General features: G+C 35.2%; 4 protein-coding genes across 4 annotated transcripts; all 4 read right to left on the reverse strand.

Annotated features, from left to right (window-relative positions):
• Nucleotides 1-3,088: 3,088 nt before the first annotated feature.
• On the reverse strand, nt 3,089-5,185 carry LOC116105370 (ankyrin repeat-containing protein NPR4-like). The gene is made up of 4 exons (XM_031391800.1): nt 4,903-5,185; nt 4,288-4,482; nt 3,509-3,624; nt 3,089-3,424 (listed from the first exon to the last, which is right to left on the reverse strand). The coding sequence occupies exons 1-4, from the start codon at nt 5,183-5,185 to the stop codon at nt 3,089-3,091; spliced, it is 930 nt and encodes a 309-aa protein (XP_031247660.1).
• Nucleotides 5,186-8,499: 3,314 nt separating this feature from the next.
• Nucleotides 8,500-12,937, reverse strand: LOC116105371. Its single transcript, XM_031391801.1, has 8 exons — nt 12,921-12,937; nt 11,948-12,070; nt 11,287-11,861; nt 10,107-10,388; nt 9,966-10,018; nt 9,351-9,830; nt 9,107-9,256; nt 8,500-8,990 (listed from the first exon to the last, which is right to left on the reverse strand). Exons 3-8 carry the CDS (start codon nt 11,715-11,717, stop codon nt 8,500-8,502), a joined length of 1,887 nt encoding a protein of 628 aa, XP_031247661.1. The 5' UTR covers nt 11,718-11,861; nt 11,948-12,070; nt 12,921-12,937.
• Nucleotides 12,938-13,450: 513 nt separating this feature from the next.
• On the reverse strand, nt 13,451-14,402 carry LOC116105373 (ankyrin repeat domain-containing protein 16-like). The gene is made up of 3 exons (XM_031391802.1): nt 14,368-14,402; nt 14,103-14,237; nt 13,451-13,905 (listed from the first exon to the last, which is right to left on the reverse strand). The coding sequence occupies exons 2-3, from the start codon at nt 14,197-14,199 to the stop codon at nt 13,451-13,453; spliced, it is 552 nt and encodes a 183-aa protein (XP_031247662.1). The 5' UTR covers nt 14,200-14,237; nt 14,368-14,402.
• Nucleotides 14,403-15,248: 846 nt separating this feature from the next.
• Nucleotides 15,249-19,043, reverse strand: LOC116105374 (ankyrin repeat-containing protein NPR4-like). Its single transcript, XM_031391803.1, has 6 exons — nt 18,902-19,043; nt 18,042-18,644; nt 17,515-17,658; nt 16,400-16,405; nt 15,978-16,267; nt 15,249-15,899 (listed from the first exon to the last, which is right to left on the reverse strand). Exons 1-6 carry the CDS (start codon nt 18,999-19,001, stop codon nt 15,249-15,251), a joined length of 1,794 nt encoding a protein of 597 aa, XP_031247663.1. The 5' UTR covers nt 19,002-19,043.
• Between the last annotated feature and the right edge of the window lie 6,490 nt (nt 19,044-25,533).

Genomic DNA, 25,533 nt, shown 5'->3' on the forward strand with positions numbered 1-25,533 from the left:
TCTTTTAGTGTGTGAAGTGTCCAATGATTTTAATATCGAGGTGTTACCTTATGCGGACTTATGTATAGAGGATTTTATTTCATCATATGTTTCATAGTTGTGTTTATTTTCCGCTGTAAAGTTTATGTTTCTTCATCATATATTTATTTGATGTTTTAGATTGTAAAAGATATAGAAAAATCTGATACCATACGTTCATTTTGTAAAAGAAAATTCAATTATATTTATTTATTTGCGAATGACGGTATATTTATTTGTGAGAAACAAAAAGTAGTGTTTATAAATGTTTTAGCTAGAAGAGTTTTATAATGTTTTAATTCATAAACAGGTTTTCATCGTTTTCCCACATGGCATGTCTCAGTCACTCGAGTCTCATAAGTGCGCCCGGAGCCTATGGGATAGGGAGGGTCGGGATGGGTAGTGTCACTGGGCCTCTTCTGGAATGAAGTTTGAATGCAGCTAGCACACTGTCCTCAGCATATTCACTGAAATATCAAACTGCCACTTCTAGTTATAGAATTGAAAATTCAATCATAATAAGATCAATAATCAATCTAGTTAGTAAGAAATGGTTCTAATAAGACAGAATATATTACATTATGTAAAATAAATAAATAATGTCACCTGTTTTCATTGACGGCATGTAACACTTCTCCATTGATAGTCAAAGTTTTACCCACGTACATTAACGTTGTGAAAACAACCATTACCGCTAAAAGAACAGGCACCCATAGCCACCCATCTTTGAAGACAATGAACATAGTTGTAGAAAACACTACCATCATTGCTTCTACGGAGTATAGAAGTGAGAACATGGCACGAGCGAAATCACCACCTATCCGCCAAAAGAAATCTGCTTCTTCACATCGGGAAGAGATAACCGATAAGAACATCGTTATGGAGTAAGAGGACAATAGTAATGTAATAACTACTTTCTACTCAAATACTCATATGAAATACATATAAAGTAATATAAAGAAATTGGGCCCAAATTTTCTTTTTTATTAAATATACATATACATTCTTTACAAACATATACATTTTTACCCAAAATTATACTATGTACAAAAGTCATTAAAAACATGGTAGACAGTGTAACCGCTTCCCCTCGAGCGCCGATGTCCATTCGACCGTGTCCTCACCTAGATCCTGCAAAACATAGGAAAAACAACGGGGTGAGCACTAAAATAATGCTCAGTAAGTAAATCCTCTACTCATCTATCCCCATAGCTCTCTTTCTCTAATACTTTCCTTACAACTCCTCATTCAGTTTCTCTCTTTGGTACCTCTCTCTCTATTTCTCTTGGTACCTCTCTCTCTATTTCTCTTTCTTAGAACTCTTTTCTATTAACTCTCTTTAGTAAGTCACAACCCCATCTTACTGGGGGCACAGCCGGGACTCGCTCCCACTCTATGTGACCTCTACTCATTCTAGCCGATCGGACTCAGTTATGCATGGATTCGGAACCCTTGGCCATGTGAGTGTATAATCTCTCTCTCGGGTACTCGGGTATAGCCCTCATCAGCATGTACTCTCACGGGAACACCACTTCTCTTTCTCATACTCTTGCCGCTCTCTCTCAATGCGGCGTACATGCGGGAATACTATACCCATTACTCACGGGTTCCCCATCGCACAACCTACTCTATTCTCTCTTTCTCTTAGCTCTTAAAGTAGCTTATACTCAATTTCTCTACTATGTCTCAAGCTACTTCTTAAGTGCATAAACAATGTGTATGGATAGCTCATGCTCACTAATGCACTAATGAAATGCCAAATACAAGATTGCCTCAAAACAGCTATTCTGCATATGTCACACTAAAAAGGCCATAACTTGAGTTATACACCTCGGATTGCTACAGTTTTGGTCTCGTTTTAAAGCTTAGAGACAGGACTATAACTTTGATGTTTTAGTCTCAGTCCAGTTCAATCCGTAAGATGCCCAAAAATCACTTAGAAAGTCACAGTAATGACAGGGCAGATTTCACCTAGGCATTTCCTCAAACAACTCATGTGCATAACAAAGCTCTACTTATCTATAACTCTACTCTTCTCTTTAACAATCCAAAATGGAAGGAAAAATCCCTCATACAATCATAATTCCTGCCAAAGAAAGCACTCCCAAAAATATTCATACACTACTCCTCCAACTTCAACTCAATTTCACTCTCTCACCACACATTAAAAACACTTCCAATAATTTAATCATACCCAACAATTAGGACTAAGCACACATCTCATCTCAATTTTCAGTAGGTATAACATATACATGCATAGTTAAAATAAATATCTACTCAAAAGCTTATTCAAAACTCAACTTGGTTGGATTTACTTACCTTGTGAAAAAGTGGCTTCTCTAGCACTTTTCCTTTCCTTTGTTGTCTTGTCTTCTCTCTACAACTCAAAACAACAACAAGAACAACCAAATAAGACTTCACTATAACTATAAGAAAACTCACATCTAAAGCATGAATCCTTACCTTAGGATGCTTTAGATGAAATCTCTACCAAAAATTACTCAAAAGCTCTCTTAAACCCCTTAGAAAACTTGGAAGATTGGAGGAGAAATTGGGAGAAAAATAGGCAATGGAAGAGGCGGTGGAATGGATAGACTAAAGGGTTTCTCTACACTTAACCTTTTTTAGCTCATATTATAAGCATCATTTCCCATTTTGCCCTTGTCCTTCCTTGAAAATTCCATCTATATCCTTTGATTCTTTACAAATACAATCCCATCCAAACACAATCTCTACTAAATTTCCTTACATTTTACTCCCCACTTTTCCTACTAATTAGGGGTAGAATGGTCATTGTGCCCCAAAAGAAGAATTCTCCAGAAAACTCAAGAAACTTTTTATTAGGCTCGTTGCTGCGGCGAAGAACTTTATGTCGCTCTAGCAAAAAAAGGCAGAACCTACTCGTGAGTGCAGCTCCTCCTCGCCGCGGCGAAGCTTCTTCTTCGCCCCGGCGAAGATTGGATTCCCAAACTTCAACAAAACTCAACCAAAACCAAGGCAAACATACCGATTCAATTAAAGGCTAACCACAACAACATACAAACTCAATTGAAGCTGAACAGTGAATCCTTTAAGTAATACAGACAATCTTAAGTACGTACCTCAAGTCGGGTGTTACAAGTAATGCTATAGTATCTGATATTGCAAAAACTATGAAGGAAGCTCTTCGCAAAAAATTTGGAGTCCCTATATTTTCCTTGGTACCACCTGGTACAGTGAAAAGTGCAGCAAAGACCACGGTGGCAATAATTGCTAACACCATGATGCAGGCATTTGCAGTCTTCTTGGTCCATTTATCAGCTTTTTCCCTTAACTCTTTGTACTGTTCAGTAAATAAAGCTCTAGGAGTTTTCCTTTCATTATTTTTAGCTTCAGCTACCACTGGATGTAAAATTCTCTTCACTCCCTACAATACTTAGGAAACATCTATCAGTCAAGAGAAATAAATATGATTTTTTCGAACCAAAGAGGGGAGTAAATTAATATTCACCTCGAACCACCATATCTCCCTTTCCAATAGACAAGTTACTACAGGCGATTCAATATCAGGTGTATCTACTGGTGGCAACTTTGCAGCCAAATGCAAGATATTGTTCCCTTCTTTATCTGTGTTTCAAACTAACAAATCCTTAAATGGACCAATGTGATACATGGCGTTGAAAATGTTATGGCGACGATACCTAACAGCAACATGAAGTATGGTGTAATTATTTTCATCAACTTCAAACATTAGGTCAGGATATCTGGAGAAAATTATGTCTAGAAACCGATGGTTTCCTTATTTTGCAGCCTCGAATATTAGGGACCAAGGTTTTCTAATAATTTCCAAAATCTGGGAGTCATCCAAAACCAAAAGCATAACTTGTTTCCAAAGACATTCGACTAGTTCAAAAGCTGAATCGGGAATCTCTTGACCAGTATCTGAAACAAAAAGTTTAGTTTAACCAAAGCCAACATTAGTTTCAGAAAGTTGAGGATGAGGAAAATACTAGAGAGGAACTTGATTTATCTTCTTAACGAAACACTGAAAATGCTCATCATAGACAATAATTAACTTTTATTAACTGAAATTTAATTCTATATTTTAATTTACACGAGAATTTTCATTTGTATTTAATATTGGGGTGATTCTATTATTGCACCCATAAATATTAAATACCTCCATCTTCACTATTTTTATACCTAACTGTTAAAAAATAATTAAAAACCTCATCAAAGCTAAGGTATTTAAAAAAATAAAAAATAAAATAAATTGAAGCAAATACCCACAATGCACTTGACTTTGTGCCTCATAAGCTCGATACCTCCAGCCCAGCCTTTTCCTCCTCCTTTGCTTTTTCTCATTAATATGTTGCTCCTTCTCATTCATTTGATCCCCTAAGCTCAGCTTATTCCTCTCCTTCACTCGCTGCATCCTAAGCATGGACTGACATCTCTTTATCACGTCTCTTTTTACATCATTATCTGTTTTAAAACAAAATGAAATTAAACACATTTTCTCTTACTTACAATTATATATATTAATATTATGATTAAAAAAAAAAAAAAAACCAATTAAGGCAATCTGAAATTTATAATGATTAGAGAGAACTAACACAGGTAGATGGCTGATTTCTTGCAAATTTTAATGGCGTTGAAGTCTAAAATACGCGTCAACACAGGTAATCGTGCCAAGCGATGCAATGCTGTCTCCTCATTTTTATCACGTGCAAGAGCTATCTATGGGTGCCTCTCCACCAAATGTAATGCAACATCTAGGAGAACAGTGATCACCATTATAAATTATATAGACTCAAGTTTACACTTTGGATTCAGATATTTGCTAGCCCGGATATAAATATAAATACAAACCATGGTTTATCAGTTATAATTAATACTACTTACCATACCAGCCGCGGTTTATGAGGCTGATAAGCAATTCGATGAGATCATTATCATGATCTAATATCACATCAGCAGTGGCTTCATAAAGGTATTCTACCGTCTCTTTGTCTCCAATTAGAGCTGCCTTATGAAGCGGTAAAATATCATTGGCCCCTCTAATCTTTACTCTGTCTTCATTCTTCTTCATCATAGCCTTGAAAATTTCAACCCTCTCGGACGCAACTGCAAGAAAAAAAGCCGTATTGCCAGCATTATTTTTTACGGCTAAATCCTCTTTATTCATTTTTTCAAGCAGCTTTTTCACAAAACCAGTGTGCCCTGCTGCAGCTAAAATATGGAGAGCGGTGCTCCATCCTTTGATAGCTTAACTGGTATATCAATATCCTCTTCCTTGTAAATTCTTTCAGCAGTGTTCCAATCACCTTCCAATGCAGCCCTGTACAATTTGAAGTGCCTACTTCTCCTTTCAATTTCTGTCAAGTTGAAAAAAGAACATGTTTATGAATAAATTTTTTGCTACACATAATGAAAGGGATGCTATAGCCTATAATCAATATAATAGAAAAGACTTTACCTTTTCAGAATGAGATAGAATTTTGCAGCAGCAGCACTGTTTCTTCTTCTATCGTGGAAGAGCCCACTGATACATTCACATTAAACTCTGATTATTAAAATTAAGAGAAGATAATGAAGTACGGTTAACAAAGGTTACAGGTAGGTTTTTGATATATAAAAAGTTTATTATGTTAACTTTGTAATTCCTCCTCATAAATTTGAATAGGCCATTATAACCTATTAAAAGAAAACTTTTTTTTTTTTAAATTATGTTTAAAAAAACATTTATGGATAGATTTTTAGCCATAAATAAATAAATGAATATATATATATATATAGGAAATAATAAATGCAATAAATGACATCAATATATGCTGGTGAACATATCAGGACGTTCTATAAAATAAATAAAATATATAAGTTTTAATGCATGTACTATAGAGTTGTATCTTGTGTGCTAATACGAATCTTCTATCTTTATTTTGTTTGAGTCTCACACTAACTAGGTATACTCAAGTTTACTAGTTTATAAGAGGTGATAATTCTCCCATTCAACAAGACCTTATTAGGTGAGGAGTCAAGTATACCTCAAATTCTATCATGGTATTCTTATTGGGTGAGGAGTCAGACCCACCTCAAATTCTATCATGGTATCAGAGCTAGACCCAATCAAGCTGAGTGTTTGACCAACGGGGAGAAGTTAGAGTTAGCAACTACCTGCATTAATAAGCATAACCTAATATATGAGCTTGACCTTGAGGGAGAGTGTTAGAATCCCACACTAACTAGGCACGCTCAAGCCTACTGGTTTATAAGAGAGGGTAATCCTCCCATTCAATAAAGCCTTATTAAGTGAAGAGTCAGATCTATCTCAAATTCTATTGTATTTCCTTAAAGAACAAAGAGCCTTAAAGTGACATATCAATTTTCCCCCAAAATTGAAAAAAAAAAAAAAAAAAAAAAAAAAGAAGGATATTCTTTGCCTTTGATTTATATGAATTTGATAATGACAAAAAAAATAAAAAATAAAAAATAAAAGTGTTTTACGATTGAGAGATTCAATTTCACACATGATTGTCTTAAGATGAGAAAGTCTTCGGTACATTTTGTTGTAATAAAAAAATCTAATGATTAAACAAATATATATATTTTACTTGGATTGATGTGATATATAAACATCGGCTAATTGTATTATACCATTATGTATATATATAATGCTTTCTTATAATATAGAGTGAATCAAGAATAGAAAGAGGGATTTGTGAAATTAACCATAATAAAATTTAGTATCTATTTTTAACCCTAGAACTTCATAAGCACTTCATAATTACATTAAATCAAGAGAGATTAATGGAAAAAAAATTAACGCGAACTTAGACACTAAATGATATTCAGAAAATGCATCTCAAAAAAACAGATGCAACAGTCATTGTAATGTCAAATCGTACCATCCATTTGTTTATTAGGTGGAGCAATCACAATCTCAACATTTTCTTCAGTTGAGGTGCTTCCTGAAGCAGCAACATAATCCTCCATGATTTATTTTCTCGTTTATTCGTGGTAAATCTACAATTAACTTTATAAGTGTTAGACAATGAATATTGCAGCATAATATCAACTTTATGTTCTAATTGGATTCAAATTGGGAATGAATATTAATTAGAATAATGGTCATTCATCTCAAGTACTTCAAGATCTTATATATATGTAGGATAATAAGAAAAATCTTAGCTACTATAATAAATATATATGCACATGCAGCAAACTGAAAGAACAAAAATAATGAGTCTAACTTAAGACTCTACAAATCAAAGAAGAAGAAGAAGAAGTGGGTTGAAAGACTTGCCTCTTTTGGCACCTTGGATACAATCTGCAGCTAGCTAAATTTATATTAAAAAAAAGGGCCTAAAGTGAAGAGTAAGAGAAGAATATAGGGCTCAAATGGCCTGAAGTGAAGAGTAAGAGAAGAATAGAGGGCTCAAATGGCCTGAAGTGAAGAGTAAGAGAAGAATATATTGCTCAAGGCCTCGTAAAGGAATTCATGAAGTCGAGCGGAGTCATAAATAACCTATTCTCTTTCAAAGTGAAGGAGATGCTAAATGATGAGAACATTTCCTAAAAAGAATTCCGGGATTTCTGCAATTTGTCTCTTCCTAAAGCAGAAATATTATGTCTAATTAAATTCCCATGCGGGATACATAAAGTGTTTGAGTGATTGAGCAATAGGATAAAATGTTGGGATTTGTTAATCATGATTTGATAAATTAAATGAATCTTGTTCATTACTCAGCATTTCCAATACATAATGAAAAGATTATTTTGCAATGAGCTAATACAAGTGATGATTTGAATTAGAAAAATTACTAAAATTATACAAATGACTAATCATATCAGAAAAAAGGGGGAATTGGAGCAGAGGAAACAGGGTGACAGGAACACAAGCAATAGTGGCTATTGGAATAGCTATCCACGAAAAGTCATCACTTAGAACAATGAAAAGAGTGGCTCCAAACGCTGCCATCATGGTTGCTATAGAGATGAAGAGAGTTGCAAGCCCTATTATCAGCCTGTTTGGTAATGAATGCAGAAAATCTTCTTCTGCATAGCGCGAGGTGAGAATGGAGAGAAACATCAATATTGAAGTGGTAGAGCAAAATAGTGCCAATGCATCCGATATGGCGAAAACCAAAAATGACCTGTGATGTAGAAAAACAGGCGTGCCTGTAACATTGTTATTTCCACCTGGTACAGTGAAGGCTGCAGCAAACATCACGGTTGCAATAAGTGTTGCAACAACCATACATGAAGATGCAGTGTCTTTCATCCACTTTTCCCCTTCACGAACGAGTCTTCTATGCTCCTCTGAAAACAAAATATGAGGTGTCCTCCCCTCGAAATTTTTGGTTTCTCTATAAGACGATTGAACAACTTTTTCAACTTCCTGCCATATCAAAAACACAGTTAATCAAGATTCCAACCCAAAAAGAAAATGGTCAATTGGGTTCAGGTTTTGCTTCATTTACATGTCATTTCCCAACAAAACTAAATACAGTGAAGTGCGAGCTTTACAGTTGAAAAGTAATTATTAACCTTGAACCAATGCAACTCTCGTCTAAGTTGCAGAGCTGCACCAGTATCAATTTTGATTCTGTTTGGGGGGGCAAGCTTTCCAGCCAAATGCAACATGTTATTGTTATTTTCATCTTCATAAGCAGCTATCAAATCTTTATGAGCGCCAATCTCATGAATCAGATTAAAAATGTTTTCTTGACGATGCAACACTACAATGTGAAATATGCTTCGACTGTGATCATCTACTTTCCAAATAAGGTCAGGATACTTCCGAATCAGCACTTTTATGAATTCAACATTTCCCAACTCTGCAGCTGTAAACAACAGTCTTGAAGGTTTCCGAAGTAGTTCTCCAATTTTATAGTCATCTAGCAACAACACTTGCTCCCACAGTTGCTTCACCAATTCTAGAGCTTGAAGATGCTTCAACTTTTTGTCAAGGATTGCCCTGAAACGTGGAACTGAATGTGCAGGACACAGTCACCTCTTTGTCCAAAATCTTTTAATTTTTAGAAGGAATAAATAAGCAGATAATGATTAATGCGCAAGAGTAATGGCCAGTAATGGAGTTACTAACAAGAGTTAATGCACCGCTGCCAAATTCCAAGCCGACTTCCACTTACAAACGCTGAATGCTTCCGTGCCAATACATGAAGAGCCGTCTCTCTTCTTCCATCTCGAGCAACAGCTAACTCAGGATGATGCTTAATTAAGTCCAATGCCACATCTGTCAAATTAACACAGCACAATCATCAATTTGCTTCTCTAGAAATTATAAATTAAGTTGCAACATGAAAATAGCAAAGGTAAGAGGTGGGTACCATAGAGGTCTGCATTGATGACAGCAACAAGAAGCTCAACACGATCTTCTTCTTTTAGATACTCTTCCTCGGTCACAGAATAAAGATACCAGACCATTTCTCTGTGGCCCAACAAAGCAGCCATACACAACGGTGTTGCTCCCTTACTGCCTCGAATTGATGGCAACCTTCTGTTCTTATTAACCATCACTTCTGCAATCTTTTTGATTCCGGATATGGCAGCGAAACAGAGGGCTGTGTTCCCAACCTTGTTCGGCAGTGCCAGGTCTTCAGCTTTCATAATGTTCACAAGCTCTTGGACAAATATTGTATGTCTAGCTCCAGCAGTAATGTGAAGAGCTGTTTCCTGGTTTCGTGTGATGCTAGCGCATACTGCTTGTGGATTCAAAATAAAAAACTCCCTTGCAAACTCCCAATCGCCTTTAAGCGCCGCATTATGCAGAGGAACAAAAGCAGTAAAGTAATTCCTTTGTACATCACCTGCAAAAAAGAAAAGAAAAAATTAGCAAGACCAGTCTAGATTGGAGAGCCATGCTGGAATATTTTTGTTTCTCTATCATATAATTTACATAAGTATTAATTGGAGGAAATTGAATGAAATTTGCAACAGCATACCGGTCTCTACTGCTCGTGCGTTTGGTTCCGCAGAAATGGAGGGCATTTGATTGCTTGAATCATGAAAGGGCCAAATTGATGGATCTAAAACGACATGGTCATCAAATCCTTAGCTTCCAGAAAGTCTACTGGGCTTTTTACAGCTTGATGACGTGGTTGAAGATGAGAGTGTTGAATATCAGAGGCAAAATTAAAGGAAGTTTCATAATGGCAATTATAAATGTTGCTGGCCCAAAAGCATCTTTCAGGCTCAAGTCATCATCAGAAAATATGCCTAAGCTTGCATCATCTTCCCCAGAAGATTTGCAAGAGGAATTTGCAACAGATTTGATCTCAGGGAAACAAGATTGAATTGAAATTCCCCTCCCATATTGTGATGAAGGAAGGTTGTTCAATATCATGATCTTCAATGAAAAGTACTGGCTGGGAACAAGAAAAATCAGTAGTATAACAATAAGAACAACAGAAGAATGTAGTGCTTTATTAGGACATTACCGTTTCTGGTTCTGAGCAGCTCAATCAGATAAAAGACTTTGAACCTCCATGCAGCTACCAGTCAACCAAGAACATGTAGTGCCGTAAAATGATTGGAGAAGTTTGGAATGTCAAAGGCAAAAGTTGAAACAAACTTCTTGTGTTGGAAAACTGATGGTTGCGATCTTCTTCCACCAACTTCATTAACGCTGCCTCGTTTTCTTTTAGCTCTTAGTTATTAAAATCTTAACGAACTGACTTGACCCACGTATGCAATTGGATTGATCAACGCTTTCACACTAAACTTTATACGTATAATTGAAAAAACTGACACCGCTGCTTTCTGAAAAAGTTCAAAGCGTGATATTAAGAGATGAGACCGCTTGGCTCTTGGTTCTTGTTCTGCCGTTCGCATTGACTGGAAAAGTCTCATACGGGGATCTTTCCATGGTCCAACCTGTTGTAGGTATGTAATTCAATGACAATTCCTTGGAATATTTTTACCTTCTCAAATCTCAACCTTTAACTCTGAGAGTATCAGATTCCATATAACAATAGAAAGTAAACTTGTGCAATTTTCTGGTCTAATCAGAACAATGTAGTAATGGAAAGTTAATTTTCTTTGGCACTTGACTTTTCTTACATTCAAAATCTAAGGATTACAATGCTAAGTAAATGCCATAATATCTTTCAAAATACGGTTAGAATTTGAAGCAAGGGCTGCTCGGCCCCTTTTATATAAATCACATAGTTGTCATTTAGATAAACAAGTATCTTAAAAGCATACATTTAGATTTCTATCCTAATTGTTAAGTACATTAATTTTCTTCATTGTCACTCAAAAGACCCTTCTTCATGTAAGGACTTTAAGACAAAACTGGTAGTCAGAAATTTCTGCATGAACTTGTAGACTGGCAGAGAAGCCATTATGGTGACAAGAGCGGGAACACAGAGCATCCCGTCTTTGAAGATGATGAACATAGTTGCAGAAAATACTACCATTATTGCTGCCACTGATAAGGCAAGTGTGTCTGATCCCACAGCCATATTATGAGGCAATAGTAAAAGGAAATCTTCTTCCACATATCGGCAATGGAAAACTGATAAGAAACTTAGAATGGAGAAAAAGAATAAAACTAGCGCTATAGCATCTGATACGGCAAAAATTATGAAGGAAGCTTTTCGAACAAAATTAGGAGTTCCAGTCTCTTCTTTGGTGGAACCTGCTACTGTGAAAGCTGCTGCAAAAACTACAGTGGCAATAATTGTTGCCGCCATCAAGCATAAATTTACAGTGTCCTTAATCCATCTCTCAGCTTCGTCCTTTAACTCTTTGTGCTGTTCATTAAATATAGCTCGAGCAGTTTTTCCTTCTTTATTTGTAGCTTCAGCATCCAATGGATGTAAAATTTTCTCCACGGCCTACAGAAGTTAGTTATGGAACATTTATTAATCAAGGACAAGAAATATATTGTTTTACAAAACGAAAGATTGAATTAAATATTCACCTTGAACCACAACAGCTCCCCTCGCAGTTTGGCAAGAACTCCAGCTGATTTGATATTGGGACTATCAGATGGTGGCAACCTTGCAGCCAAATGCAAGATATTGTTCCCTTCATTATCTTTGCTCTGAAGAACCAAATCCTTCAATGAGTTTATCTCATATATGATTTTGAAGATGAGTTGGTGACAATACAGAACAGCAAAATGAAATATGCTGTAGTTATTTTCATCAATTTCGAATATCAGATCAGGATAAGCATCCAGGATTAACCTTAGAAACTTAATGTTTCTTCGTTTTGCTGCCTCAAATATCAGTGGCCAAGGTTTTCGAATAATATCTAAAATGTCAGAGTCACCCAAAAACATTACAAGGCACCGGACTAGATCAAAAGCCGAGTCGGGAGTCTCTTCACCAGTCACTGAAACAGAAAGTTTGGTTAAGCCAACATTAATTTGCAGAAAAATCAGTAACTTTGCTGAATACATAATATAATTAAGTAAATAAAAACCCCTCATCCAAAAAAAATAAAAAAAATAAAACAAGAGTACTCGCGAGTGAGGTCCCTCATCCAAGACCTCCAAGTCAGACTTCTCCTCCACTCTTTCTCTCTCTTCTTAAACTGAACCCTCCAGCCCAGCTTATTATTGCTCCTCTGTTTCTCCCTTTCCTTAACCCACAGCCTCCCCCATGCTGAATAAAGTGTCTCTATCATGTCACTTGTATTTTCAATAACTGCTTTGACAACAAGAAAGCACATTGTTTCTTACATACAATTGCTTTTGATTGTGAAAACGGATAATTTAGTGTCAAAATGAGAAAGCATTGTTTGGTGTTTTAGAGTATGTGGTGGTGAGTTACAAAGTTTAATAGCTCATAGATGTCAGATGGAAAAACAAATTTCGTGATAGAAACCACAATAGGAAGTCAGAATAAATCAAGGCATGCTGAAGGCATTAAAGATAAAAAAGAACTAACATATGTTGAATAATCTCTTCAAAACTCCAGCCACTGGTCGATCAAGAAAACGCATCAATACAGGCATGCGAGCCAAGGCATGCAATGCTGTCTCCTCATTTTTATCTCGTGCAGTGGCCAACTCTGGGTGCCTCCTTACCAAATTGAATGCAACATCTACGAAGAAAAACAATCATCATGAATAATATCAACTAGATCCAACCCATCTTTAAAAAACCTATTTTTTTTTAAAGGAAACACCTAGAATACCAAGAAAATATAATGTCAGTTATTTATGCCATTTATTATCTTTCTCTGATGTCATTTATCTTTATGGTACATTGATAGTGATTAAGTTGAATATCTATGTGTAATCTCGTAGTATTATATATTCCCTCTTTATATAGATAAGGATTTTTTTATTAATTAGATCTATCAAATCATTTGACGGTTGGTAAGAAAATCATAATCTTCTCAGCCAAAAGATGTTGAGAATGACTTAGTTTAGCCAAAAAATAAAAGATAGGACTTACCATACAACCTACGGTTTATCAGACTGACAAGGAATTCGATGAGATCATTATCATGATCCTAATATTGTATCCAGTGGCTTGATAAAGGTATTCTACCATCTCTTCGTTTCCCATAAGAGCTGCCTTGTGAAGTGGTAACATATCATCCTTGCCTCGAATCATCACTAAGTCTCCATGTTTCTCCATTATGGCCTCAGCAATGTCAACCTCTCCGGAGGCAGCAGCAAGAAAAAAAGCTGTGTTGCCAACATTATTTTTGATAGTTAAATCCTCCATTTGGATCTGTTCAAGCAGCTTTTTCACAAAACCAGTGTGCCTTGCTGCAGCTGCAATATGGAGAGCGGTGTCTCTTTCCTTTGATAGCTTAGCTGCTATATAATCTTTATCTTCCTCGTAAATTCTTTCAGCTGTATTCCAATCACCTTTAAGTGCAGCCCGGTACAATTTAAAGTGCCTAATTCTTCTTTCATTATCTGTAAAGTTGAAACAAACAAATTTATGCATAAAATTTTTGTTATACATATATGTGCTTCTCCACATGTATCAGTGTATTTAATTTAGGTATAACCGTGTAAGCTAGAAAGATTATATTAAATTAAATCTAGTGACATTTATTTACTTGAGAAAAAGAGGCCTATATCCTATAATCATATATAATAAAAGACTTTACCTTCTGAGGATGATGTATAATTTATTACCAGCACAGGTTCTTCTTCTCTATTTGAAGATCCAATTTGTTTTTGGTTAACATTCCCACATAGTACCATTGAGATTGAAGACTCCTTCGAGACATCCACATTAAACTCTAATGATTCAAAATAAAAGAAAAATAGTAATGTTAGCAAAATTTAAAGAATTGGTTACATGAAGGATTGTAAAAGGGTATGTATTCAGAAAAGGAAGATATTAGCATTCATTCCAATGTCAAAACGTACCAGCCAGTTTCTTATTAGGTGGAGCAATCACAATCTCAACTTTTCTTCAGTTGAGGTACTTCCTGGTGTAGCATTATCCTTCATGAGTCCTGATTAATGGTAAATCTACAAAAAAAACCTTATAATTTATCACATATCTTGACGTGTCATTTATTTACAGTGGAATGTGTCACTTTAAGAAATATATGGGTTCCTTTGTACTTTTATGAAATTTCAAGGGAAACATAGTTTCCCAAATTAAGGATGTAGTACGAATGGAATTAAGTTGTTAAGGACCACAGTACCCTTATCCACTTGATTCCAGGAGGGCTTTCTACATCAATTCCAGGAAAGATGAGGAAAAAAAATAAAAAATTGATTTCATAATGATTTGAAGATTTAGCTTAATTTGGATTCAATTTGTGAATGAATATTATAGAATAACACTATCATTTATCTTAAGTAATGAGTTTAACTTAACACTCCACAAATCAAAGAAAAAGAATACTGTTCAATGAGTGATATTATTAGAGGTTCTATATTTGGTTGAACTAAGATATAAGATTAAAATGTTTCAGATTTCTTCATGATTTGATAAATTAAACAATATTGTTATTAAAATTAGGCTTAAATGTAATGAATTGCAAGTGAAACTAACCTACACTCCTGTACTCAGAGCATGATTAACTTCTCATTTACTTCCCCTCTTGTACTTGCATTTCCAACAAATGATGAAGGGATGGTAGCAAATATGGAGTGAGTCCTGTAATCAAGGATTTCAATTTAATCAAACTATTATTTCAATGGACTACAAGACCAGAGAGTTGCAGCATTAGATTATGGACAAATAGAAAAATCACAATAGCGTAGATTCAAAATTTGTGTAGGTTCAGTACACTGAGTTACTTCCTCTTCTTTGGCTCCATTGCTTTCCCTTGGCAGAAAAGGGTACGTTTGCGTGGCTGGAAAAGAGAGCTACTTACATATGTAGAACGCACCACATCAAAAAGGAGACGCCATTGTTGCTTAGTGAACAAAAGGACTGGTATAGAAGCGATTACAGTAACAAGAATAGGAACCCACAGCACTCCATCTTTGAAAACAATAAAAATAGTTGCACAAAACACTACCATCATTGCTGCTATTGATAATAAAAGTGTTGCAAGTCCAGCAACCAGCTTTTTTGGTAACTGTGAGAGGAAATCTTCTTCTGCATACCGGGAAGTTAGAATGGATAAAAAGGTTAAGATGGAGCATGCAGAAGATACTAGCGAAACTGCATCTGATAAAACAAAAATTTTGAAGGAAGTTTTTTGAACAAAATGAGGAGTCCCTGTCTCGTCTTTGGTGCCACCTGGGACAGTGAAAGCTGCTGCAAAAACCAGAGTGGCAATAAGAGTTGCCACAATCATGCAATAGTTTGCAGTGTCCTTCACCCATTTCTCTCCCTTTTCCTTTAATCCTCCATGCTCCTTAGTAAACAAGGCTCTAGGAGTTTTCCCTTCACTGTTTTTATCCTGGGCATCCAATGGATGCATAATTTTACTGACCTCCTACAAATAATGTTGTAAAAGATCTTATCAGTCAGCATAACGAATATTGATTTCTAAACAAAGAACCGTAATATTCACCTTAAACCACTGCAACTCTCGCTGCAGTTGCAGAGCAGCTCCTGATACAACATTGAGCCGATCTGGTGGTACCAACATTCCAGCCAAATGCAAGATATTATTGTCTTTTTTATCCTTGGAAGCAACTATCAAATCCTTAAAAGTACCTATCTCATGTATGAGTTTGAAGATGTCCCTATGACGATTGATAACAGCAAAATGAAATATGCTATAATTATTTTCATCAACTTCCAGTATCAAATCAGGATATTCACGTATTAGTATAGTTAGAAACTGAATGTTTCCTAGTTCTGCAGCAACAAATTTCAGTTGTCAGGCAGTTTTAATAATATTTGAAATTGCAGTCTCATCTGACAATATGATTTGTTCCCAAAGGCGTTGGATTAGTTCAAGTGCTTTTGAAGGCAACTTGGTGTTGGTACCTGAAACTACAAATTTGATTAGCCAACATCAGCATACAGAAATCTTTAGGCCGGTTAACAATGATAGAAGTCATTGCAATTCATTCTAAATAAGTAAAAGAACATAGGAGATTTGCTACCTAAACAATTCGCAAGGAAAACATTTCCTAGGCAATACTTAACTATATATGTAATGATCAAGTTAAACTAGGAATTTGATTAACACTCCGAGTCACACAATAAAAATGTCCAACAATGTAACCTACCGTTACCACAACATTACCACTTCATTATGCTATAAAAGAAATCACATTATTGCATAAATGCCATATGGCCAAAATTTGATTTGTGAAAAGTCCTAAACAAATTCTATATTGCAATAATCAAGATAAATTAGCAGTTTGAAAATATATCATGATGGGACCCCAGCAAACTCAATCAAAATACACACAGCACACCCAACAATAAAAGAACAAACACGATAAAAAAAAATGTATATTGATTCAAAAGTAAAACAAGTCCTGGTGAGTTACCATCAGACCCAACCAAAAGCGAAAACAAAGAAAGGATAGTCCTAGCAATTCGAGGAGCTAGAGGCCTCCATTGACAACTTTTGAGAAAATGATCTACCTATTCCTGATTCTAACTGTCTTAATATACTAGTGACCTTTTCCCATATTCCCTCCACACACAATCCTGCCACGTGCATTTCCTCTAACTGTATCCCACTAGCATAACAAACCTTTAGCAACAACCTCACACCCTCCTGCCCTTTGTGCCCCTTGTATTGATAAACCTTAGTAATAGGGGGCCTATCATATCATAAAAATCCTTTAGCGTCAGAACACAGTTGCAAATGATTCTTTGGCAAAAGGTGCTGGTAAGTATAAGAATATATTGTGAAATTATATCAAATTCAACTTGTTAAGAAAATATTTAGTAATAGCAGGTTTGCAAAAATGGTTTCTGAAACAAAAGTAAAAATTAAAACCGAAAGGTTAAAGTGCAAATTTTCATATCTGTTCGCGCTCCTAATCACAATTGTCATGTGAACATATATTTCAACTATAAAACCAAAAACAGTAACTTATATATTAAGGCATGCTGAATATGTCAAAGATTAAAGGAGACTTAACACAAATTTACACATTGTTTCCAAAATCCTTGCTGAATTTGAGAGGCAATAGGCGTTCGAGCCAAGGCAAGCAATGCTGTCTCCTCATTTCCATCACAAGCGACGGCTAACTCTGGGTGTTTCTCTAGCAAATCCAGTGCAACATCTGAGAAAACAACAACCATCATTAGAGATGATATAGTATCAATTCTAAATAGTGGAAGTATGCAGTTGCTATACATAATACTATATTAATTATGTTTCATAAAAGAAAAATTTTCAGATTTCTATTCACCAAGCCACTTGTGTTATGAAAGGGTTCTTTCATTAGTTTTGTCAAATCATATGTCTCTTGATGGGAATTCACAGTGTTCCTTAAAAGAATAATGGGACATTTATCAAAAAATATACAAGGGAGGATATATTAATCTGACCACCATACATGGAATTTCATATACCAAAGGTTTCAATCTTACATTGTAAAATTCAATTTTAAAGATATCAAGCGTACTACAATTAGCCAAAATATAAAGAATACGTTTTACATACCATACAAACCTTTGCTTATTAGAGTGATAAGCAATTCAATGCGGTCGTTGTCATATAATGACTTGTCATCAGTGGCTTCATAAAGGAACTGTACCATCTCTTTATGGCCAAACAATGCGGCCATGTAAAGCGGTAACATCTCATTTCTACCTCGGATCATTGCTAAGTTTCTACTCCTTTCCAGGACATCAGCTAAGTTTGTACTCTCCTCTATCATGTTGGGAAGTTCCACCTTCTGGGACTCAACAGAGAGACAATAAGCTGTTTTTCCAGCTCCTTTCTTTGTAGTTAAATCCTCTTTTTTCATCTTATTCATCATCACTTGAGCAAGTTCCACATTTCCAGACACAGCAGCAAGACAAAAAGCTGTATTGCCTGCATTATTTGTAGTAGCTAAATCCTCTTTATTTATATTATCCACCAGGTTTTTCAAAAAATCAGTTTGCTCTGCTGCAGCTGCAATATGGAGAGCAGTGTCCCCTTCCTTTGATATCCTCGCTCTTATATCATTTTTATGTTTCTTGTAAATACCCTCAGCCATGCTCCAATCACCACTTAGTGCAGCTTGATACAATTTTAAGTGTCTAATTCTTGTTTGCTTGTCTGTCAAGTGGAAGCATTTATAACAAGTTTTATCAATAAATCTGTTGATTCTTTAAAATAGGCATATAAAAATACACATTTAGGCACCAATATCAATCTATATTCAATAGTAGCTAATATCATGCCTTTGGAAAACAGTTTCTTGCCAAGTTGCCAAAGTGATTGGTAATGAAGCTAAAAGATTTTCCCCAGGGTAAACAATCCATCTGAAGAGAAACAATAGCATAGGTATAACACATTGTAAAATCTAAGCATACCAGCCAATTGACCATAAGGTGAAGCAATGACAATTTCAACTTCTTCATTTGAACCATTTCCGGATGCAAAGGTATCCCTCATGATTTCAATAGTCGGCATTTTTTGTAAACCTACAATGAACTTTATATTGTTAGATAAGTTGAATTGGATAGATTTCTCTTTTATTACAAAATAATACTTCCATCAAATTTTTAAATAGTAATTGATTTATCAACATTTTAGTTAACATTACCATATAAAATGAATGATGTAGATAATATCATAAGAGAAACAAGAGTGTTGCATTAGTTATCATATCCATAGTATAAAAGAATCGTAAAGCAAGAAGAAGACATTAGATGCATTTCATCAAATAATGCATAATCTTAGAATTTCAGGATGTCATTACTATTTTGATGTTTTAGTATAACTTACAGTTATATTACTGTAGTTCTACCACAACTACAGAGTACATAACAATGTAAACTGTGGTGCTTTACATGTTTGAGGTATTGACAATGACCTCCCCTATCGTTTGGGAAAAGTGTCTAATAGATCCAAAAGCTTTTTAATGTAGAAAGACCTCCCTTCAAGTTCATTAATTAATGAAAAATTGTCATCTTAAATCATCTTAATAGCCCTCAAATTTTTCTTTACATTGTTAATAATTAATAAAAGGCCTTGAAAGGAGGTCTCCTTACAATATAACAACTTTATGGTCCAGCTAAACATTCCTCAAACCTCAGGGAGGTCATTGCAAATTACCTTAGTCACTACACGATATTTCGATCTAGATGATAAAAAGTTTCTGACCTTCATAAACAGACTTTTTTATGAACTGCACATTTTGCACAGGCAAAATTTAAGTGTAAATTACTGGGTATACAAAAAGCTGGACAAATATTAGCATAAATTTAAGGATTACAAGGAAAATTCTACAGAAAATGAAAAAAAAAAAATTGTTTGAAACTTTTTTGCCCTCTTGGTAAGACTGACGAGTATCCAAAGCTATTGACAATGGCAGTCCTAAAACAACCAAAAATGGAAACTTGACAAAATAAAACAAAAATATACATTAAAAAGAAGAACTGGTTTCAAAAAGATTACCTTTTTTACGGCTTAAAATGCAATCCCCCGCTCGAAATGGGAAAACGAAGAAAGAAAAGCTTCAAGTGAAGAGCAAAGAGGAGAATAACGAGGCTGAAAGCTGAGAAAGAGGGAAGTAAAGTAGTGGCAGAGAGAAGAACAATCACCAACTCAAACAGAAGTCTCAGCAGCTCTCTCTCTCGAACACAAGACCAAGAAGTACAGAGTAGCCATCCACACAAAGAAAAGGAACACCCTTTATTGATAAACCCTCTGTTTACAGTATATTACAACGGTGCCACTGAAACTTGCCCAAAAAATATATATATATTTTTTTACAATAAAATATTCATGTAACTTTTGAGTCCGATGCTATACTTGTCTTCTTCACTTGCAATACTCAACATTCTTCTTCCACCGCACAAACATGGAAACATTCTGACCGACTCATTAATCTTTTGACTCTCCAAATCGCACTACGCATGATCACAACAACATCTCTGCAGATCTAGAATTGAGCTTTCATCCTCTGCGCCCATGACCAATGCCGTCAACTTCTCCACCGCTCTTCGCACACCTTCTTCTTCGACCCCTGCTCTCGGCATATCGACGGCGTTCAAGCGCCAAAATCTCAGACCCACTCGCCGATGTCGTTCACTGAGTCCGACACTTACTTCGATCTTCAGTCCCCTTCACGTTGAGGAAACTCTGTTCTGCTTTTGGATTTAAAACTTGAATTTTGCTATTCAATTCAGTTATCAAAATGGAGGATACCTTTTTCTGAGGAAATGTTTACTAAAGTTCATGGTTTTATTATTATTATTAATTGGAATAAAAAGTTTTAGTTTTAAGAAAAATTGTTATATCTAACAGAGCGAGCAAGTAGTAGCGGAAAGAAGTATACTGAGGGATCAACTGGCTCGGAGAAATGAGGAATTAAGAAGCTAAAGCAGTTATTGATTCTGCATTGAAGGATTTGAGCAATGTAGTTACTCGTTTAAAGGAAGTTTCTCCTTCTAACGAAGAAGAAGATGGAAGAAAATATCTCAGCAGCCGATATCCCCTGAAGTGAAATCAGCTGACAAATGTGAACAACAAAAAGTTGAGCCAAAAACACCTGAAGCAAGAGCAACAACGAAAACGCAGAAACGATATATGGGGACGATCAAGTGGAGATGACTCGTTGCCACCTTCGAAAAAGTCTCATCTCAGCCGGAGCACAGGTCGGTCCTTTCCTAGTTCTAGATTTTTTCAAGTGTTTGGGGGTTCTCTATGGAGTTTGAAGTCTTTTCGCTATAGAGGATTTTCTCATTGTACTTAGTTTAAAGCAATAATGTTGGCTAATATACCTCGCATCAGTTACTTATCGTCGACTCATTGAATTCACACCAACACAAAATATATTTATAAAATTTATGTCTTTTTTTTCTCAAATGAAATATAAAATTGAAAAAAAAATTTAACCATAAAATAAACTAAATTGAATAAGCAATACATATATCTAAAACTAATAAAACATAGAAAATAACTAATTGTTGCATCTGAAAAGTAAAAATTTAATAATTTCAGTCTTTAAAAGAGCAATAGCATGGAAAAAGAGCCAAAGATGAGAGTAAAGAGTTATTGACTTGTTTGCAAATGACAATTAATAAGTAATCACAGGGTTTATGTCTTGTTTAAATACATGTAAACAATTTATGGTAATTCACAGTTTAAATTTATTGATATAAGTAATGCATGTGACATGTATACTAATTTTTATAAACAGATGAGCTGTCTTATAACCACACAAATGGTCACAATTATTAGGACTTATCTTATACAAAATGAATCATATAATTAATTAATATATTGAACATCACCAATTGCATAATCACAAAATTTTATGGTTGACATTATACATTTATAATACAAATTTGAATTTATGAATGGTGATTGATGCCATTTGCTTATTTCATGGCAACTTTCTTGTTCTCTCTCAATATATGTTGAAAGTTTAAGACTACCTAAGTTCATTTAAACATATGCAAAATAAATTGATTAAGTTCATTTGTGCTTGTGGAATGATCATTCATCAACACATTACCAATCATTAAGGACATAAAGTAAATCACATAGAGGTTTACATGGTTCGGCAAATTGCCTACATCCATAACTTCTTGAATAGCTCGAGCTCTACTCAAGCTTCAAATGCCAAAGACACCTTCAGCTCCACAACTTGAAATCCCTAGAAGCTTTCATCAATGGAACCATGTTCCGACAACACTCAAACAACAAAGTTAAGATAAGTATTTTGAGGATCAAAAAATAAAGAACCTAACTTAAAATGAATAAACTCTTTAAGAATTTCAGAGAACAACCAAAGGATATTAATGTTCAAACATGAATGCAAGGATGAAGAAGATATATAGAATCCTTGCTCAACGATCACAAACATCCAATGACAAAGCCTTAACATGTTTGGCTATTTTAGGAAAGTTTTTAACAACTTGTTAGGACCAATTCTGAAAAGACAAAATAAATTCCCAGGACAACATTTGAAATACTTGACACTTGTATTTGGACCACTCACTCATATTTAATAACTGGAGAAAATCCTAACAACCAATGAAAACTCAATATTTGTACTAAAGGTCTGACTGGATAACTGATTACACATCTGTTGTAATGTGTTCACATGTTTTGTGAAAAGATAAGATTAAGAAAATGTGCACACATTATGCAGAATGTTATGACGTGTAAACTACGGACACAAATTGTGCTTAATCAAACAAATGTGCAAACAATCATATGGTTGTCAATATTATTAACTCATATTGACAGAGGCTCGCGTTAGGGAGTTATATGTACCCTAACAATCTTTTCAATCCATCTATTAAAAATTAAAACCTCAGGGTGCTCAAAATTATCAACTAATATTATAATTATAGTTTTAGATTTTGAATCAACATTATCTTGTTCTTCGGTCACATAACAAAGATAGCGGACCATAAATTCTCTGTGGCCTAACATAAGGGTTGCTTCCACTTTGCCTCGAGTCGGTGGCAACTTTTTGTTCTTGTTACCTTTTGATCCCAGATGCTGCAGCAAATGGGGAGTTGTGTCCGCTTCATACTTCATCTTATAACCTTTTCAAGTTCGAAGCAACACCTTTATGTATTAAAGATAATACAATACTTAAACTTTGCAACTTTATTCTGTGAAGTTTAATCAAGATTGTAAAGAAACAAAACTCTAGGGATTGAATACAGATAGAAAACAAGAGAAGATTATTTATTTTCAATTGACTAAGAACATATTTTATATTACAAAGACAGCAATCCAAGTGAACCTGATCTCAACCGTTGGTTCATACAACAAGAAACACAAGTTGAGTGTGAGCTATTCGTAGATCTGCTGCACTTTCTGCACTAGTGATTAACATGGCTCTTTCACCAGGAAGATGGTATTGAGAGTGATTCAAAGTCTTTAAGGGCAAATAAGTCTTTTGCTAGAGTTGAAATAGTCCAAGTGTTTAGTTTCTATTAATTAGGTGACGTGATGAAAGAAGTAAGGTGCAAGTAATTTTTTAGTAGTGCTTTAGTAAATTAGGAGTCATGGAGTCATGGCTACGTGTGTAGCCTGTAAGCCTATAAAGGCATGTCTTTCTCATTTCTCTTTGTATTGATTCTACAGTTCAATTCCTCTTTAAAAAATATTATTATTTCTGCTCTTGTTTCCATTCACTACTCGTGTCCGTCTTCATCTAATCCAATATTGTGGTATCAGAGCAAGGCTCGGTCTTGACTGGGTGAACAAAAAAAAAAAAAAAAAAGTGAGAAAGAGTGAAACACGTGACAGATCTAGATGGCAGCAAACGGGCTTTCAACCTCCACACAGCCAGTCATACCCATCTTCAACGGTGAGAAATATGAGTTTTGGAGCATCAAAATGAGAACCTTGTTCAAGTCTCAAGAGTTATGGGACGTGGTTGAGCATGGCATTATTGACGAAGTACTTTCAGATGAAGAGAAAAAATTGAACGCAAGAAGGGACTCCAAAGCCTTGTTCTTCATTCAACAAGCGATACATGAGTCAATTTTTTCAAGATTGCAGCAGTAGAAACGGCAACAGAGGCTTGAAAGATCTTAAGAAGGAATATCAGGATCTACAAAGGTAATTACGGTAAAATTGCAAACATATCGTCGTCATTTTGAAAATTTGCTTATGCAAAACAATGAATCTATGCAAGATTATTTGTCCGTGTGTCTACCCTTGTTAATAAAATGAAGTCGTATGGTGAAAAAATCACTGATGAAATTGTAGTTGAAAATCTTGAGGAGTCTCACTCTAGAATTTGAACATGTGGTTGCTGCAATTAGGAGTCTCATGATTTATCTGATTTCTCTTTTGATGAATTAATGAGTTCTTTGCAAGCTCATGAAGAAAGGCTGAATAGATCGCATGACAAAAATGAGGAAAAAGCATTTCAAGTGAAGGTGGAGTCATCTCAGAAGGGCAAGGCAGAAAATTTCTTTAAGAAGAAATAAGGCAGAGGCGATAATTATGGTGGTTTTCATGGTAGAGGACGTGGCAGAGGCGAGGAAGAGGACAATTGGTGAATACAGGCAGAAAAAGAGTTCAATTTGGTGCCACTATTGCACAAACTTGGCCACAAAGAAGCTGATTGTTAGGCTAAGCAAAAGAATGCCAATAATCAAGCAAATTTCGCAGAGAAGGCAGATGAAGACAATAAGGTTTTCATGGCCCATTTTTGTAATAACGTAGTCTTTGATGATGTTTGGTTCTTGGACAATGTATGTTCTAATAAATGATGAGAGCAAGATCATTGTTCAGGAACTTGATGACTCACAAAAGTCAGAAGTGAAGTTAGGAGAACAAACAGATTCAAGTTGAAGGAAAAGGTAATTTCCATCACTAGTCATGTAAAGTCAACTATTGCCTAATGTATTATTTGTTCCTAGTTTGACTCATAACTTGCTAAGTATTGGGCAACTAATGATTAGTAGATATTGCATTGTGTTTGATGATGGGTCATGTGTTATAAGGATAAAAAATCAGGCCAGATTATTGCTACTGTTAAAATGGCTAGTAATAAAATGTTTCCACTTGAAGTTTCAACTGTTGAAGATTCTTGCTTTGATAGCCAAAGGATGTAGTAGGCTAAATTGTGGCATTTGCGTTATAAATGGGTTGAAATTGTTGAGTAAAAAGAAATTGTTTTGGGTTGCCTAGAATTGCTAATCTTGACTTTTGTGAAGGTTGTGTCTATGGAAAGCAAAATAGAAAGAGTTTTCCTGTAGGAAAATCTTGGAGAGCTTCCAGTTGTCTTGAGTTATTGCATGGACTTATGTGGGCCTATGAGTATTGAGTCTTTTGGTGGGAGTCAATATTTTTTTGTTGCACAGATGATTTTAGTCGCATGAGTTAGGTTTTTTTCTTGAAATTCCAGTCTGAAGCTTTTGATAATTTCAAGAAATTCAAAGCAATTGTTGAGAAGCAAAGCAAGTGTTTCATTCAGACACTTCGTACAGACAGAGGAGGTGAATTTCTTTCAACTGAATTT

The sequence above is a fragment of the Pistacia vera genome, unplaced genomic scaffold (assembly GCF_008641045.1).
Source record: "Pistacia vera cultivar Batoury unplaced genomic scaffold, PisVer_v2 Contig498, whole genome shotgun sequence".
Taxonomy (NCBI): Eukaryota; Viridiplantae; Streptophyta; class Magnoliopsida; order Sapindales; family Anacardiaceae; genus Pistacia; species Pistacia vera.